General features: G+C 35.7%; 1 protein-coding gene across 1 annotated transcript in view; it reads right to left on the bottom strand.

Annotated features, from left to right (window-relative positions):
- XPO4 (exportin 4) overlaps positions 1-14,706 on the bottom strand; it is a 144,062-nt gene that overhangs the window by 93,141 nt on the left and 36,215 nt on the right. Inside the window, exons 2-4 of the mRNA XM_005879996.2 lie at positions 13,975-14,080; positions 7,926-8,067; positions 6,455-6,593 (exon numbers count right to left, since the gene is read on the bottom strand). Of these exons, the coding sequence (XP_005880058.1) occupies positions 6,455-6,593; positions 7,926-8,067; positions 13,975-14,068 (375 nt within the window). The 5' untranslated portion in view covers positions 14,069-14,080. The remainder of the gene's footprint in view (positions 1-6,454; positions 6,594-7,925; positions 8,068-13,974; positions 14,081-14,706) is intronic.

Below are 14,706 nucleotides of genomic sequence, written 5' to 3'. Positions count from 1 at the left end.
GAGGAGGAGGAGGAAGGAGAAGGAAGGAGAAGGAAGGAGAAGGAAGAAGGAAGAAGGAAGAAGGAAGAAGGAAGAAGAAATGAAGTCCAGCTGAAATTAAGCCCAGGTCTATGCTCAGATGATAGTAAAATGTATTTCCAAATAGATGAAAAGTGGAAAGTTTATAGTCTTCCAAATATTAACCAGGTAGTATTCAAAATTTTTCTTCATTGAAAACGAAGGTTTTCCTCCTCAATGGCTCTATCCAACAGGCTCCTAATATCAACTCATCATTTTTATTCACAGACTCTTTAGAGTCAAAGGTGCCAAGAATGGAGAGGATACAAATTATTTTGGCACATTTCCAGGGGTTACACAGAAATATGCTCACTACCTCTGAATAACCAAAGATTAAAGTCAAGATGATACTATTTATACAAGCCAACAGAACAGCTGAACAGTCATCCCACCCACTAACTGCCACATCTTTGTTCAGAAATGCTTGTGATGTGGGTACCTTGACCTTACAGATGCTTATCTTGGCAAATCTTAGCAAATATACATAAAATCAAATTCCCAAATATTGCCATGAGTTGATATTTATTGGAATGATGGTTACATGGGTGACCAATACGCTCTTGTTTATTTTTGCATATGTCTGAAATTTTCCTCTAAAAAAATGTAAAAAGAATTAAGTTACTATTGGCCTCTTAATCTCAACTAAAATAAGCATGATGTATAACTGATATTTACAGATGGCATACTAGCCCATACATTACAGCAGTTTCTCACACTTTTCCATACCAGGAAACCCTAACAACAGAAAACACATGCAAACTTGTCAAGAATCAGGGGGACAGACCAAACTGCTTTCAAGAAGGATAAAGTACTCTGAATCCGCTTAAACACACACCACACACTTTGTAATTTTACCTCAAAATATGCATTTGTTTTAATATAAAAATATCCCTCTTCCCTAAGTCATTTAGAGAAATGTACAAGTTTAACTGCCTTCTCTTACAGAGAACAGTTCATTGCACACTCATTTCATCTTACAATTTAAAGCAAGCATGTCAAACTCATGGCCCGCATGCAGCCCACAACAAATATTTTTGCGGCCGAGCCAATGTAACAGTATGTAAGAAACATTTTAATAAAAATGTCTTAATTTTTACAACATTCTGTTATACATAATTATTAATAACGAACTACAACGTTCGATAATGATTGATTACTATAATCACGTTGCATTCATTTCCCTTACGAGCCTTATGCGCAGGTGCAACATTTCTCTCCACTAATACCAGCAGCGAATCTTTTAGCAGCCGATTGCCACGTCATTAGTCTTGGACTGACTTGTTTGGTGTGCACAACAGGAAATATTTTGCTTTCAGAGAACAAGAAAAATAGGTTTATTTGCGTTATGCTTATTAATTTGTGCAGTTATTCAGTGTCTGGTAAGTTAATGTTCAAGAAAAATATTAATTTTTATTAAAATGTTCTATTATTTTATGTTAACAATTACTTTTATTTCAGCCCTTTGTAGTGAGCATGTCTCTATCAAAATAAATCTATGTTTCTATGAAAATTAAAGCTTTTGCTTTTTTGCGGCCCACATAAACTTAAACTGTGTTTATTTGGCCCGTGTTAGCCTTTGAGTTTGACAAGCTTGCTCTAAAACAGCAACCTTTTACTCTAAGGAAGTACTAATTCACCCATAAAAGCAAGTACATTCTTAACCCATGATAACTAAAACAAAATACATTCTTATTACAGACTATTTAGCTTTCTGAACATTTTAAAATAAATTAACTTACCAGACACTGAATAACTACACAAATTAATAAGCGTAATGCAAATAAACATTTTTCTTCCTACAAAAATAATGTATCATCTTCTTTTAAAAACCAGAAAGTACAGAAAAGCACAGAAGGGAATAAAATTTCCCACAATCCTACCATCCAAGGGCCACTACTGTTAACATTTGTCCACAGCTTCCCGATGTGTTAATGCACAGGTATCATTAAATACACACCAATACCATCAACTGAGATGTCATGTTTTGTATTTTCCTTTTCCTCTTCATATTTATGAAATATAAACACAAATTTTTAAAAGCAACTGTGTTCTTATCAAATTTACCACTCAAAGACTTAATACATGAAAATAAATTATGCATCGTGGCTAAGAAATCAAATATTCTGGTTTTAATGTACGCAAAATCACCAGCTTTCAAATAACTAAGTAAGATATTTTCATCATTAAAAGAAACCAAACAGTTTAATCGCTCCTTAATTTGGAAGCCCTGTAAAGACTTGAGAGCAGTATCATAAACATTAATTATACTATACTGCTAATGCTCAAAGGTGCCAAAAGAACAGAAATCCCTGGAGAATAAGGAATGATTAAGTACTGATTGTACATTAAGAGAGTAAAGCACCTCTGCACATATCAACAGAGTATTTCTGGCTATTCACAGAGGAATTAACATCACAGTGCATCTAAGACTCATTTCCCAAAGTGTTCACACATTTTCAGTATTTAATTATCAATTCAATAAAACCTCAAAATTACTCTCATGGTAGGTGCATTACAATAGCTGGGAAGCAAGCTGAAAGTGTAATCCTAAGAGAGAAAAGGGGACAGCTCCTTCTCAGGACAGAGAGAGGGAGAAAAGGGGTAAGCATCCAGTTCGCCTATGAGAGGTCACAAGTGTTTTGTTTTTCTTACCCTGTAGAAGAAGGTTCCTGTGTGCTTGCTTCAGACTTAGATCTTAATGGTTAGCCCACGTGCATTACCTCTGAACCCCCCACCGATTAGTACTGTACCAGTAAACCCCAGATTTTGAGGGCCTCAATTTAACAGACTTCGGATTTAAGAGACAAAATTTCCGGTTCATATGTCTCACGTTAAAATTAACGCTTTGCTAATTTTAAAATGCTTTCAACCAAGATTTGCCTATATTTAAATTAACAGGGGTTTTTTTGTTATTAATTCACTGTTATTTTTTGTTAATCCTCACGCGAGGATATTTTTCCCATTGATTTTTAGAAAGAGTGCAAGGGAGAAAGAGACGGAGGGAGAGAATAAGACAGAGAGAGGGAGAGAGAAACATCAATGTAAGAGAGAGAAACATAGATTATGGATTGGTTGCCTCCCTCACATGCCCTGACCAGAGCCGGGGATTGAACCTGCAACCCAGGTACGTGCCCTTGACTGGGAATCAAACCCACAACCCTTCAATGTGCAGGTCAATGCTCTAACCAATGAGTCACATCAGCCAGGGGCATACATACTTAATTTTATTACACAAAGGCAGGTAAACTAACTAATTTGTCACTTTTTAACATACAAATTCAGAAAACCTACTTTGTTATATAACAGACTTTCAGCTTTAATGGACAAACCCCTCACATGAATTAGTCCATTATATGGAGGTTTTATTGTATCTTCAAGTACTGCCTCTCTACCCCTTGTCACAGTCAGGGCTCGATATTATTTCTGTACTGGAGACAGTGACTCTGATACTCAAGAGGGTCAAAAACAAAAGCTGTTCTAAATAATTTAGAATGGTGAATTTCAAAGAAATCTGATCAAAGTTGACTGACTGATAAACAAGAGACTATGAGATTGTCTACTACAGTTTACAGGGATTAAACTAGTATAAACACCATTAGTACAAGTCTGAGACTTATAAAAGGTTAACATAGCAAGGCTTCATTTATCCAAGATAAAAAAGAATTAAGCGAATATCTGTTTATTTTCCAAATGCAGCAAACATTTTTAATGAAACTTACTTCTTGTAAATGTTTCCAAAAGACTTATTTCTAAAACACTTACTATTTGATGTTGTAATCGCAAACAACTGAAATCTGCTAAAACGCACAGGCTTTATATGCCATGACCAAGTGGTACCAGAGCCCAGGCTTTTGGATTACACCACTCCCGTTTTTCTCAGTCATCCTGGTCTGGTGTCACACATGCTGTTGGCAATGTGACCAACACTAACAAGCCATCCTAAATTGATAATTCTTATTTCCAACAAGTTAGAAACCAAGCAATACAATTTATTAAAACTATATCCAAATAAATTCTAAATAAAAATATTGCAGGACTCTTTCTGGAGTCCAGTACTAGAATCCCCGTTTAGACAAAGAAGTCAGGAAATCTGGGTTACAACAGCTCAGGATTTGCCACTTTAGGTACCTGAGGGCAACTAACTTCTGCCTTGGCTTCACTTTTTTTATCTACAAAAAAGGTCACACCCTCTACCCTGCCTAATTCATGTGATTGTCCTAAGGTTCAAATTAAGTCATGCAGGTAAAAGTACCACGTAAAATGCAGCAGGTTACCTATAAGATAAAGAAGCAACAGGATTTTTATCATCATGATATAAAATAATCACCTATTTTGGCTTTTCTAATCCTACTTCTTGATTATCTACATTACACCAAATTAAAATAACAAGATAGGTTATCAATTAATAAGGGAAAGCCATAACTAGAGCATCACTAAAGTAACAGAGTAGATGCTCAGTTATCTGGATTAATGAGTCAACTTTATCTCTACATCTAACACTATATTAATACAAAGGAGAAGTGAAAAATGAATACACAATGTATTCCCTATATTTTCAGTTGTTGATAAATTCCAAAAAGAAAATTTAAATAAGTAGAACAAGCAGAAGATACTCAATGAGACTTCAAGGTTATAAAATTGTCTAATCTATTCTTTCATTGAAGTACTAAAAATCCACAAGTTAATTCACTAACAACTAAGTAACTGTTGTCGTCACATTTAAGTCTTATAGCAGCATTCTCATTTCTATTAAAAGCCATTAATTTCATTACAGTGAAAAAATACCCTAAGAGATAGCTTGCCTTACTCACCAGCTTACTGTCACAAGCACAAGATACTCAAACACTAACTCCAGCTGACAAAATACAATACTCTTGTTCAGAGAGAGGATTGTCTCTTATAATAGCTTGGCTCTTCCCCCAGGAGCTTTATTACCAAGAATAAACTTTATGAAAGGTTGCCGTACACTCAGACTTCCAGCTGCTCCCCTAACCAATGAGCCTGTGATGAGAGAGATTAGCTGGTATCACACCCAGGACAGTGCTGCTGGGGACAAGTCAGTTTCTCACCCACTCCTCTCACATGGCAGAGGAAGAAAGGAGACTAAATGCTAAATTACACAGCTTTAAATGTGATTTAATGTATGCCTACTATCAAAGGAAATAAAACAAACATGAAATAGATTAAAATTTTGCTTAAACATTAATTTCAAATAAAAAAATTTAATTTAGCTCCTTTCCTTAGGAAATTAAAGTTTCTAACGAGTACACAGTAGATCTGACCCTTGCAAACTGCAGTGAAGTAACCTCAGCAACCTTTATAGCCACAGAAGGAAAATGACCCATCACAAAGATGGGCATGAAACAACCTATTATCTAATAACTGTACAAGCACATTTGCTCTAAGAACACGTCATAAATGGAAAACTGTACTGTGTCCGAAAAATATAATATCCTTAGGAAACATTTTATGAATTAGATAGTCTTCCACAAAATTATCTGTAGAGAATCAAGACTATAAAATATTTCTTAAAGCATTAAAATTAGAGCTAATAAGTTGGTTTTCAATTTTAATACACAATTAGTTTTCACTCACGAATAATAGCATAAATACTTCCTTCTAACTTTCAATAATTAAAATATTATTTGATAGAACAAGAGATCATTTAGTAGTATTCATGTCCTAATAAGATTATATAAATATAGGGGTGATACCAATGGGGAGATCAACACTTGATGAATGCTTAATATACTCATTGAGCGCTGTCTCCTCTGCTGGGCAGCCCCTAATTGTTAATCCACAATAAAAATCACCGAATCTACTATACTGCCCCAAATTTATTTAAACAGACTAGTATAAGGAATGGACCACAAAAAATATATTATTAGAAAGGGAAGAGTGAAAGCCAAACTACATAGTTTCTGGCCAACGAAGGTATATAGTTTGGCCTCACTTAACTCATGAGGTCAACCCTCTTTCAACCACAGAAAACCATCAATAATCTCTTTTTTTCAAATATCTCTTAAAATCTCCTTTATAAAGAAAGTTTCTAGCCAACACTATATCCATGTTCACTAGTAGCTGCCAAAGGTTTATTAAAAATGGAGGAAGTGTTCAATAGAAGGAAAATGGCTAAGCATAGTGTGGTATATTATCTTATGATATTTCACAGCATTAAAATGATGATTATGAATACTACAGCAATATGGAAACATAGGATCAAATGAAAAAGCGAACTACACTATATCTACAGTATGTACACATGTATGAAAAGGACTAGAGAAAATAGGAACAATTAAAAACTGCTTTTTCTTTCATGTAGATAGCCGTTGCTGTAATGGAATCTGTATAATATAAAAGATAAATATTTACAAATGTGAATAGTTAGCATACTTACCACAGTGGGATTGCCACTACTGATCAACTGGCTGACTTCATGAAAAATGCTCTTGCAGTCAATTGACTTATCTAGTGAGCCTCGTTTTACAATTACTGCTACTGCTAAGAGAATCTGTTCCCGAACATACTTTTGGAGGCTGTAAAACATAAAGATCAAAGTGAAAACTTTTACATAATTCTAATATAAAAATACTCCCAAATTTCTCACTATGCCTGAACTCCTAATAACCCTGCTTACGTCTCAGTGGTTGTGTATAGACTCCAAAGCCAGAAGACCTGGGTGCAAATCCACACTCCATTATCTACCGGCTATGTGACCCTAGGTAAGATAGTTAACACTCAGAGTCTCAGTTTTCTCTTCTGTGGAATGGGGACAACAGTAATAGGGTTATTACAAGAATTAAATGTTCTCAAAACTGTGCCCAGTACACACTAAGCACTATGTAAGCATTAGTTTCTTCAACCAATGTTTGATACATGTAAGTCAACCCACTAAGAGCCAGATTAAGATTCCACCAATTAAGAGAAAAATTCTGACCCAATATCCATCTCCAAGCAGTAATATAATCTTAAATCTATTCCCATGAAAAGGCAACATGCTAGCTATCTAATACACAACATTATAGAAACAAGCAAATTTTTAAAAATCTTTTTTAAAATCTCAACTCATCTCTGAGATCTGTTCCTCAGTGTGGTGGAAGAAGTACTGGTCCCAACTGGAGGCATTATAAAAAGCTCATTAACCCTCGCAGGTTTGGCTCAGTGGATAAAGCGTTGGCCTGTGGACTGAAGGGTCTTGGGTTCGATTCCCGCCAAGGGCACATGCCTAGTTTGTGGGCTCGATCCCTAGTGAGGGGCGTGCAGGAGGCAGCCAATCAGTGATTCTCTCTCACATCATTGATGTTTCTATCTCTCTCTCCCCCTCTTCCTTCCTCTCTGAATCAATAAAAAAAATTTTTTTTTAAAAAAAAAAGCTCATTAGACAAGGAGCTAGAGATTTAACAGTCTTTTCACAATTGTTTCTTAAAGAAAACATAACCCTGAACTTTACAATCCAGCCTTTAGAAAGCACAAGGACACAACTACCGGCTAGGGCAGCCGTGGGCAAACTACGGCCCGCGGGCCAGATCCGGCCCATTTGAAATGAATAAAACTAAAAAGAAAAAAAAAAAAGACCGTACCCTTTTATGTAATGATGTTTACTTTGAATTTATATTAGTTCACACAAACACTCCATCCATGCTTTTGTTCCGGCCCTCCGGTCCAGTTTAAGAACCCATTGTGGCCCTCGAGTCAAAAAGTTTGCCCACCCCTGGGCTAGGGCCATGTGTATGAGATTTTAAAATACGAGGCCCACACAGAGCTTCTCCATGATGTCTATCATTAAAAGAAATAAAGAACAAAAGGAAAAGCTCCAAAAGGATAAGCTTAGCATGAGTGTTTCAGCAGAACCTCCTCTGTGTACTTACTTGGGCCTCTGTAAGACGTAAGTTAAAAGGAATGTTCGCAGTGACTCAATGCTGCCCTTTTCCAAGAGAATCCACTCTCGGACCACTGCCTCCATGATGGCCGTGGCAGCTTGAAAGAGGACATAGTCCACCTTGCTTGTTTCTGAGGAAAGAATTAGATTCTTTCTGTAAACAGCAGCTCATCTTCCCTTGAACACGTTGCATTTATTAATTGAACTTTTCAGACAAGGAATAAGATGGTTACCTGATGTTTTTTTTAATCCAGTGACCTTGCTCTAGCACCACAAAGAGGTTAGTTCCTCTCAGAAGACACCTCTGGCAGGTGGCAGCTAATCCCCGATCACAATTTTCACAAACTTTCCTCACCTCTCTTCAACTGTTACTTCCAAAGCATGAGGAACTAAAAAATAACACAGCTTTAAAAAAAATAAAATAAAAATATAAAGCAGTCAGAAAACTTCCTAAGAGATTCTCACCCTGTGCAAAACAGAACTTGGTACCTGCAAAATACCTTAATAAACTAGTCTTTGAACATTACTATTTGTGATGAGCCACACTGTTAAAATATTTCAATGTAGCCCTGGTTGGTTGCTCAGTGGTTAGAGCATCAGCCTGCAGACTGAAGGGTCTTGGGTTCGATTCCCAGTCAAGGGAATGTACTTGAGTTGCAGGTTCGATCCCCGGGCCCAGTTGGTGTAGGAGCCAACCAATCAATGTGTGTCTCTCTCATATCAATGTTTCTCTTTCTCCCTTTCTCTCTCTCTTTCTTTCTTTCTCTCTCCCTCTCTCTCTCTCTCTCTCTCTCTCTCTCCCCTCCCCCCCCCCTTTCACTCTCTCTAAAAATCAATGGGAAAAAATATTCTCAGGTGAAGATTAACAAAATAATATATATACATATATATTTCAATGTAAGTAATTAAGCTTTCAGCAGGATGACCCATCTCCAATAGTAAGTTCAGAAATAAATACAATCATTAAGATATTTTTCTCAAATTAAAAAAAAGTAAAAAAAAAAAAAAAGGAATCAATTTACACAAGGTGAGAAGTTCTTGTGAATTTTCTGATTGCAATACTGATCAAACTGAGTAAAATCCCAAAGCTACACTTAGAAAGATCCAGCCTTAACTAGCAAGTGATAGTATCTGAACTAAAAATTGAATCCAGAGGGGGGAAACAATAGAAAACTAACATACCTAAAAATATTTTATGTTTATGTTAATTTTCTATTTTTCTTTTATTCACAATACAACTGCAGTCTTTTCAAACAGCATAATCAAAAGGGAGAAACAGTCAAAATAAAGTCAAGAAAAAGTGGGAATTTTCTGAAGCTCCAAAAAGTAACCATCATGTGAAATCCATGAAATGTCTATGATTAGAGTGCAGGTTATTTGCCAAGATCATTGGACATAAGTAGAGAAATGAACTCTAGGCAAACAATGGCACCTTCCAGAAATTAGCAGAAGAGCATGAAGATACACCATTTTCTCTCCTATTCAAGTTTAGGTCATTTAGAAATCTTACCAAGTGATCTTGACACAATTAGCCATAAAAATGTGAGAGAAAAGGCATACCCTACTAAAAAGGCTATTACATTACACTACTACCTAGCAATTTTGAAAATACCAAAACTAATAAGAGGAACCAATTTGGACCTTCTTTTCAACGTTTTATTATTCCATGCTATCTTTACATGAATTCTAATTGAGATGATCATCAAAACTCACAAAAATTTAGAAACCTTAAAAAATAATCAATAAATAAAGCAATCGCTTCCAAAAATGTAAACTTATAATGAAAAGATGCATTTAAAGTTCCAGGAGAGCCAGAACCGGTTTGGCTCAGTGGATAGAGCGTCGGCCTGCGGACTCAAGGGTCCCGGGTTCGATTCCGGTCAAGGGCATGTACCTTGGTTGCGGGCACATTCCCAGTGGGGGGTGTGCAGGAGGCAGCTGATTGATGTTTCTCTCTCATCGATGTTTCTGGCTCTCTATCCCTCTCCCTTCCTCTCTGTAAAAAATCAATAAAATATATTTTTAAAAAAAAATAAATAAAAAATAAAGTTCCAGGAGAAAATTAAGTGTTTTATTAAAAGAGGATTTGATACAAAACCCAGCTTTATCTATGAAGTACTGCTTCATAATGGTCACTCAAATAACCTCTTATTATAAATCTCTTTTAAAAACAAAATGATGGTGTCTGCCTATCTTCATATTCCATTACAACAGTAAAAATTTTAAGAAAAACCTGAAATCCTTAACCGTGGATTTTAACAAGAAAGAAAAATCGTAGGGACTCACAGAACTTTAGAAATAGAACTCCAAAGATCATCTAGTTCAATTCCTGCCATTTTACAGTTAAAGGAAGTGAAGCACCAAGAGATGAAGAAGGAAATCCAAGATCACAAGGCTGCTGTGTTCCTTAAGCAATGCTGATCCAGCCCTAACTGCACATGCCAGGGAAGGTAAGACCAAACAAGCACCTTCTGGTCTTCAAGGGCAATGGAACATGCTTACTTCTATTTGTGCTGGGGGCACAATTATAAAAGGTGAATGACATTCAAAGTTTCCAAGGTGACTTTTTATAAGTTGATTTTTAGAAAGAGGGGGAGAGAGGGGGGAGGGGGAGGGGGAGGGAGAGAGAAAGGGGGAGGGAAGAAGAGAGAAACATCCACCTGATCTGTTGCATCCATTTGTTGCTCCACCGATCCAAGCATTCACTGATTGATTCCTATATGTACCCTGACCGAGAACTGAACCCCCAACCTTGGCATAATGGTACGAGGCTCTAACCAACTGAGGAACCTGGCCAGGGCTCAAGATAACTCTTTTCCTCTGCTTGGTATTAAATGAAGATTTCTGCATTACTACCCCCATAAAAAGCTCTCTACAAAAGGGGGAATCTGGAAAAAAGAAAGCCAAATTTCAAAGAAGGAATTTTTCTAACCTAATAAATTACACTTTCTCATGAAAACTGTTATTAGCCTTCCTACACTACACTTACCCCTAACATAAATGTGCGAATGCTGCTTGCAGGTACTCTAGTAACTTGCCAGCAGGACCCACACAGTACCTAAGGCCTATTTTTCTCTGCTGGAGAGACACTGGAAATGGCCAGGTCTTCACAAGGAACTCACATTCATTTAGAATTTCTAATTAGGGTAACTTTCCATGACTAGGGCACAGTCTAGATGACCAATTATTTTCAGGCCACTTTAGCTGGACACTTTCATTTCCTACCACAGTAACTTTAATAATAATTACATAACTAAAATTCATTTGTATCTTGTCAACCATCTGAAACTAGACAGAGCCATGAAAACAAAAGTTAAAATGAAGTAAATGTCAGAGAGGAAATGTACAAACTACATTTTGATCGATCAGAAAGTTTTGTGTGTTTTTTTTTTTTTAATGAAAACCCTAGTAGTCAAGCCAAGATGTCAGTGAGGACAATCACCTCTCTGGCTTTAAAGTACAAATTCTGCTTAATGATAGACACATATGCACATCATTTTGTTTTATTTTGGCTATTTCTGAGGTAACAAATAAAATAATTCAATTTCTCCCTGAGAGGAGGACAAAAGAATGTCACAAAGCCCCAGGAGACAGTGACTCCCTCACTGTCTGGGAATATAATAGTTCTTTAACAAGAAGAGAACTCAGGATTTCTTAAGAAACATTTGACCCCCATAAACCTAAAAAATTCCTATGCCAAAGACTTCTGAGGTGAAGCAGTCTAAAGTGCTCTTCTGACAAAATGCACAAGCATGCAACATGCACATGCGTGTGTAAACACACTTTTAGAAAAGAGCAAAAAAAAAAATTAAAACTAGAATGAAAACAAAAGGGTAAGACCAGGAAATGAGGAAAGATGAGAAATGTAATAAAACTTAAGTGAGAAGGGGAAAGGAAGAATTTTAAGAGGCCAGAAAAGGGAAGCATCAAGGAGAAAGTCTCCCTTTTATCAGAATATATTGCTCCGACATTCTACAAAAATGATATACAACCCTAGACAAAAATGTGAAAATTCTGAATTGTGATTGACTGCCACTTGCATGAGAAGTCTTCTTAGAGGAATTAACCTTTCTGTGCTGGTGGCAACCGAGGACGAGGACGGAGTTAAAAGATACTCTGTGAAGTTTAGATGTAACATTAATGTAACACAGGGCTTGGCAGTACATTAATGACTATAATACATGCACTCAGGCTTTTAAAATAGTTCATGTCTCAAAACCCAAAATGATTTTAGAAGCACGGCTGGAATTGGCAATACCCTTCTTTAGAAATTTTTATCAGAAAAACAAGTTTTCCAAAACAAGCTCAAATCATAACAAAGCAACAATACTTCATAAATACACATACTCAAAAAAAGAGCGGTATAAGCAAATACACTCTAATAAAATACTTATAACTTAGATCAACTACTTCCCGACTAGTAAAGAATGACGACTGAATTGTAACAGAAAGTTAAATGAAACACTAATAGAACTCTAGTTAATGTAGTTATGGCACCTGCCATGAAGAAAACTAATCTCAGTTTATTTTAGGTGCTAGTTAACAAAATGGTTTTCTAAATCTATTAATGCTGAGCAATTTCCAGGCAGTAAGGATGAAGTAAGTCTCCATTAAATTCTGAAGGCTGATGTTTAGTTTCGCTTCTTTTAATTTAATGCTGAGTTAAATATTCTCCACAGGCATAAAATAAATTATCTCAGTGCCAGAAACAAACTCACCACTAACACTCAAAAATTTTTTCAAAACTTCCTCATTTGGAATTTAAAAGGTGGTTATTAAAGCTTCTCCTCTAATGGTGGGATCTAACTCCTGAGTGGGAGAGAGCCAACTTCACTGCCACTGCTAGCTCCTCGCAAACAAAAAACAGCATTTTTTAAGCTTATCATATTTTTAATAAGGTAATGGGATCATGACATTTACCTGAGTGTTTACAGAGTGCTTTTCTACATTGTTACTACATTTGCACCTCACAACTTAACAAAGCCAAATCCATGAAGGAAGATGACATCTCTATTCCCATTTCACAGGTGAGAATAGGCTCAGAGAGGGTAAGTGACTCCTCAAGGTGACCACATACAGCAGGCACCACTGTAGCTGGGACCTCAACAGTCCCTGCACCAGAGCTTTTCCAACCCAATCAATCTAACAACTCTAATTTATAACCCCGTATATGTAGAGTATTTTTTTAACATTATAACTTTCATTGTAGGCGATTTCAATCTGCTGGCTAACAGATAAGTCAAAGCACAAGAATAAAAGGTCAGATATTTTAGTTCCTAATTCTCAACTAGCCAATTCTGTGGTCATTGGATAACTCAGCATTTCAGAGCCTTAACTCTGGGGGACAAAAATGGTTCCAATTTAAAAAAAAAAAAAGAAAAGAAAAAAAGAGAGAGCCAATAATAACAAGGTTATAAAATATCTAAGAGGCAGAAGACTATATATATAGAAAATACCATCTTTGGAAAGAGATCATTTCTGTACATATGTCAGATATAAGGTATTCATAATACATTACAAGTGTAAAAATCAATGCTTCATTTTAGGATATACAGTGATAACCTACACAGAACTGACTAATAGTCATTTAAGCAAGCTGAGTACAAACTACATGGTTTAAAAAAAAAAAAACTATGAAAAAAAAACAATTGAAAGAAAATGTAGAAAGTTCCAAAAAAATCTGAATTTTAAAACACTGAGATAATATACAGTACATTTCCTATAATAAATGACATCACACTTGAAAACAATTAAAAAAATATTAGACTTTTTCCCCCACTCTTAACAGCCTTCGCGCTATGGTCCATAATAAAACAAATTATTAAACACTATATCTAAGGGAGAAAAATCCAAAATTAAAAAAAGTTTTCTGTCTGGCTATATGGGATATCTTTAAAGCCACTTCAGAGAATGATTATTAATAAAAAATTATAACTATACAAACCTGCTTATTTTATTAGGAATTTAAAATATGTAACATTCAAGGAGAGAAAAATTAGAAGTCATTATGCAAAAATATTTTGAAAGTGAATACTTACCCAAAATATGCTTGCAAACTGCAAATGGTGACTTCGATTTCCTAAATGATAAGAATATGTGCTCTGCATGCTGGCGTTGTTCATTGTTGACCATGGAAGGAGGTGCCTTGACATTTAAAGAGAAACAAACAAAAAAAAAATAGAGCACATGTGTTCAGTAAGGAAGCTTGAACAACAACAATCCTTTTACTCACAATGAAAAAATACTTTTACTTTGTGGAGTGGGGGGACAACAGGAACACAAATTCTTACCCTTTTTTTTTTTTTTAGGAACTATTAACATGAAACTTCATAATAAATATTTAAAATATAGTTTCAGGAAAAAGGAAGAAATTCCTGGCAAGGTTGGGGTCAGAATCCTTTAAAGTTGCCTACATTTTAGAAAGACAGATACTTATCTAACATGTTTTTTTGTATTTTTTTAAACCCAGCTAATTTATTACCTTTTATTCCGAAATATATCATTCCATTTAACTTGACCAAGTTCAAATAATTTCAAAATTCTTCAGCACTGGTGAAACTGAATCCAAAGTTACTTTCCTTTCTTAGTCTGTTCCTGCCTTTATCTATAACTAGTGGCACAGTGCACGAAATTTGTGCACATTAAAGGGGGATTAATTACAGCAGTGGTTCTCAACCTTCCTAATACCATGACCCTTTAATACAGTTCCTCATGTTGTGGTGACCCCCAACCATAAAATTATTTTCGTTGCTACTTCATAACTGTAATTT

Source organism: Myotis brandtii, unplaced genomic scaffold, assembly GCF_000412655.1.
Source record: "Myotis brandtii unplaced genomic scaffold, ASM41265v1 scaffold62, whole genome shotgun sequence".
Taxonomy (NCBI): domain Eukaryota; kingdom Metazoa; phylum Chordata; class Mammalia; order Chiroptera; family Vespertilionidae; genus Myotis; species Myotis brandtii.
This window is presented reverse-complemented; position numbering and strand designations above follow the sequence as displayed.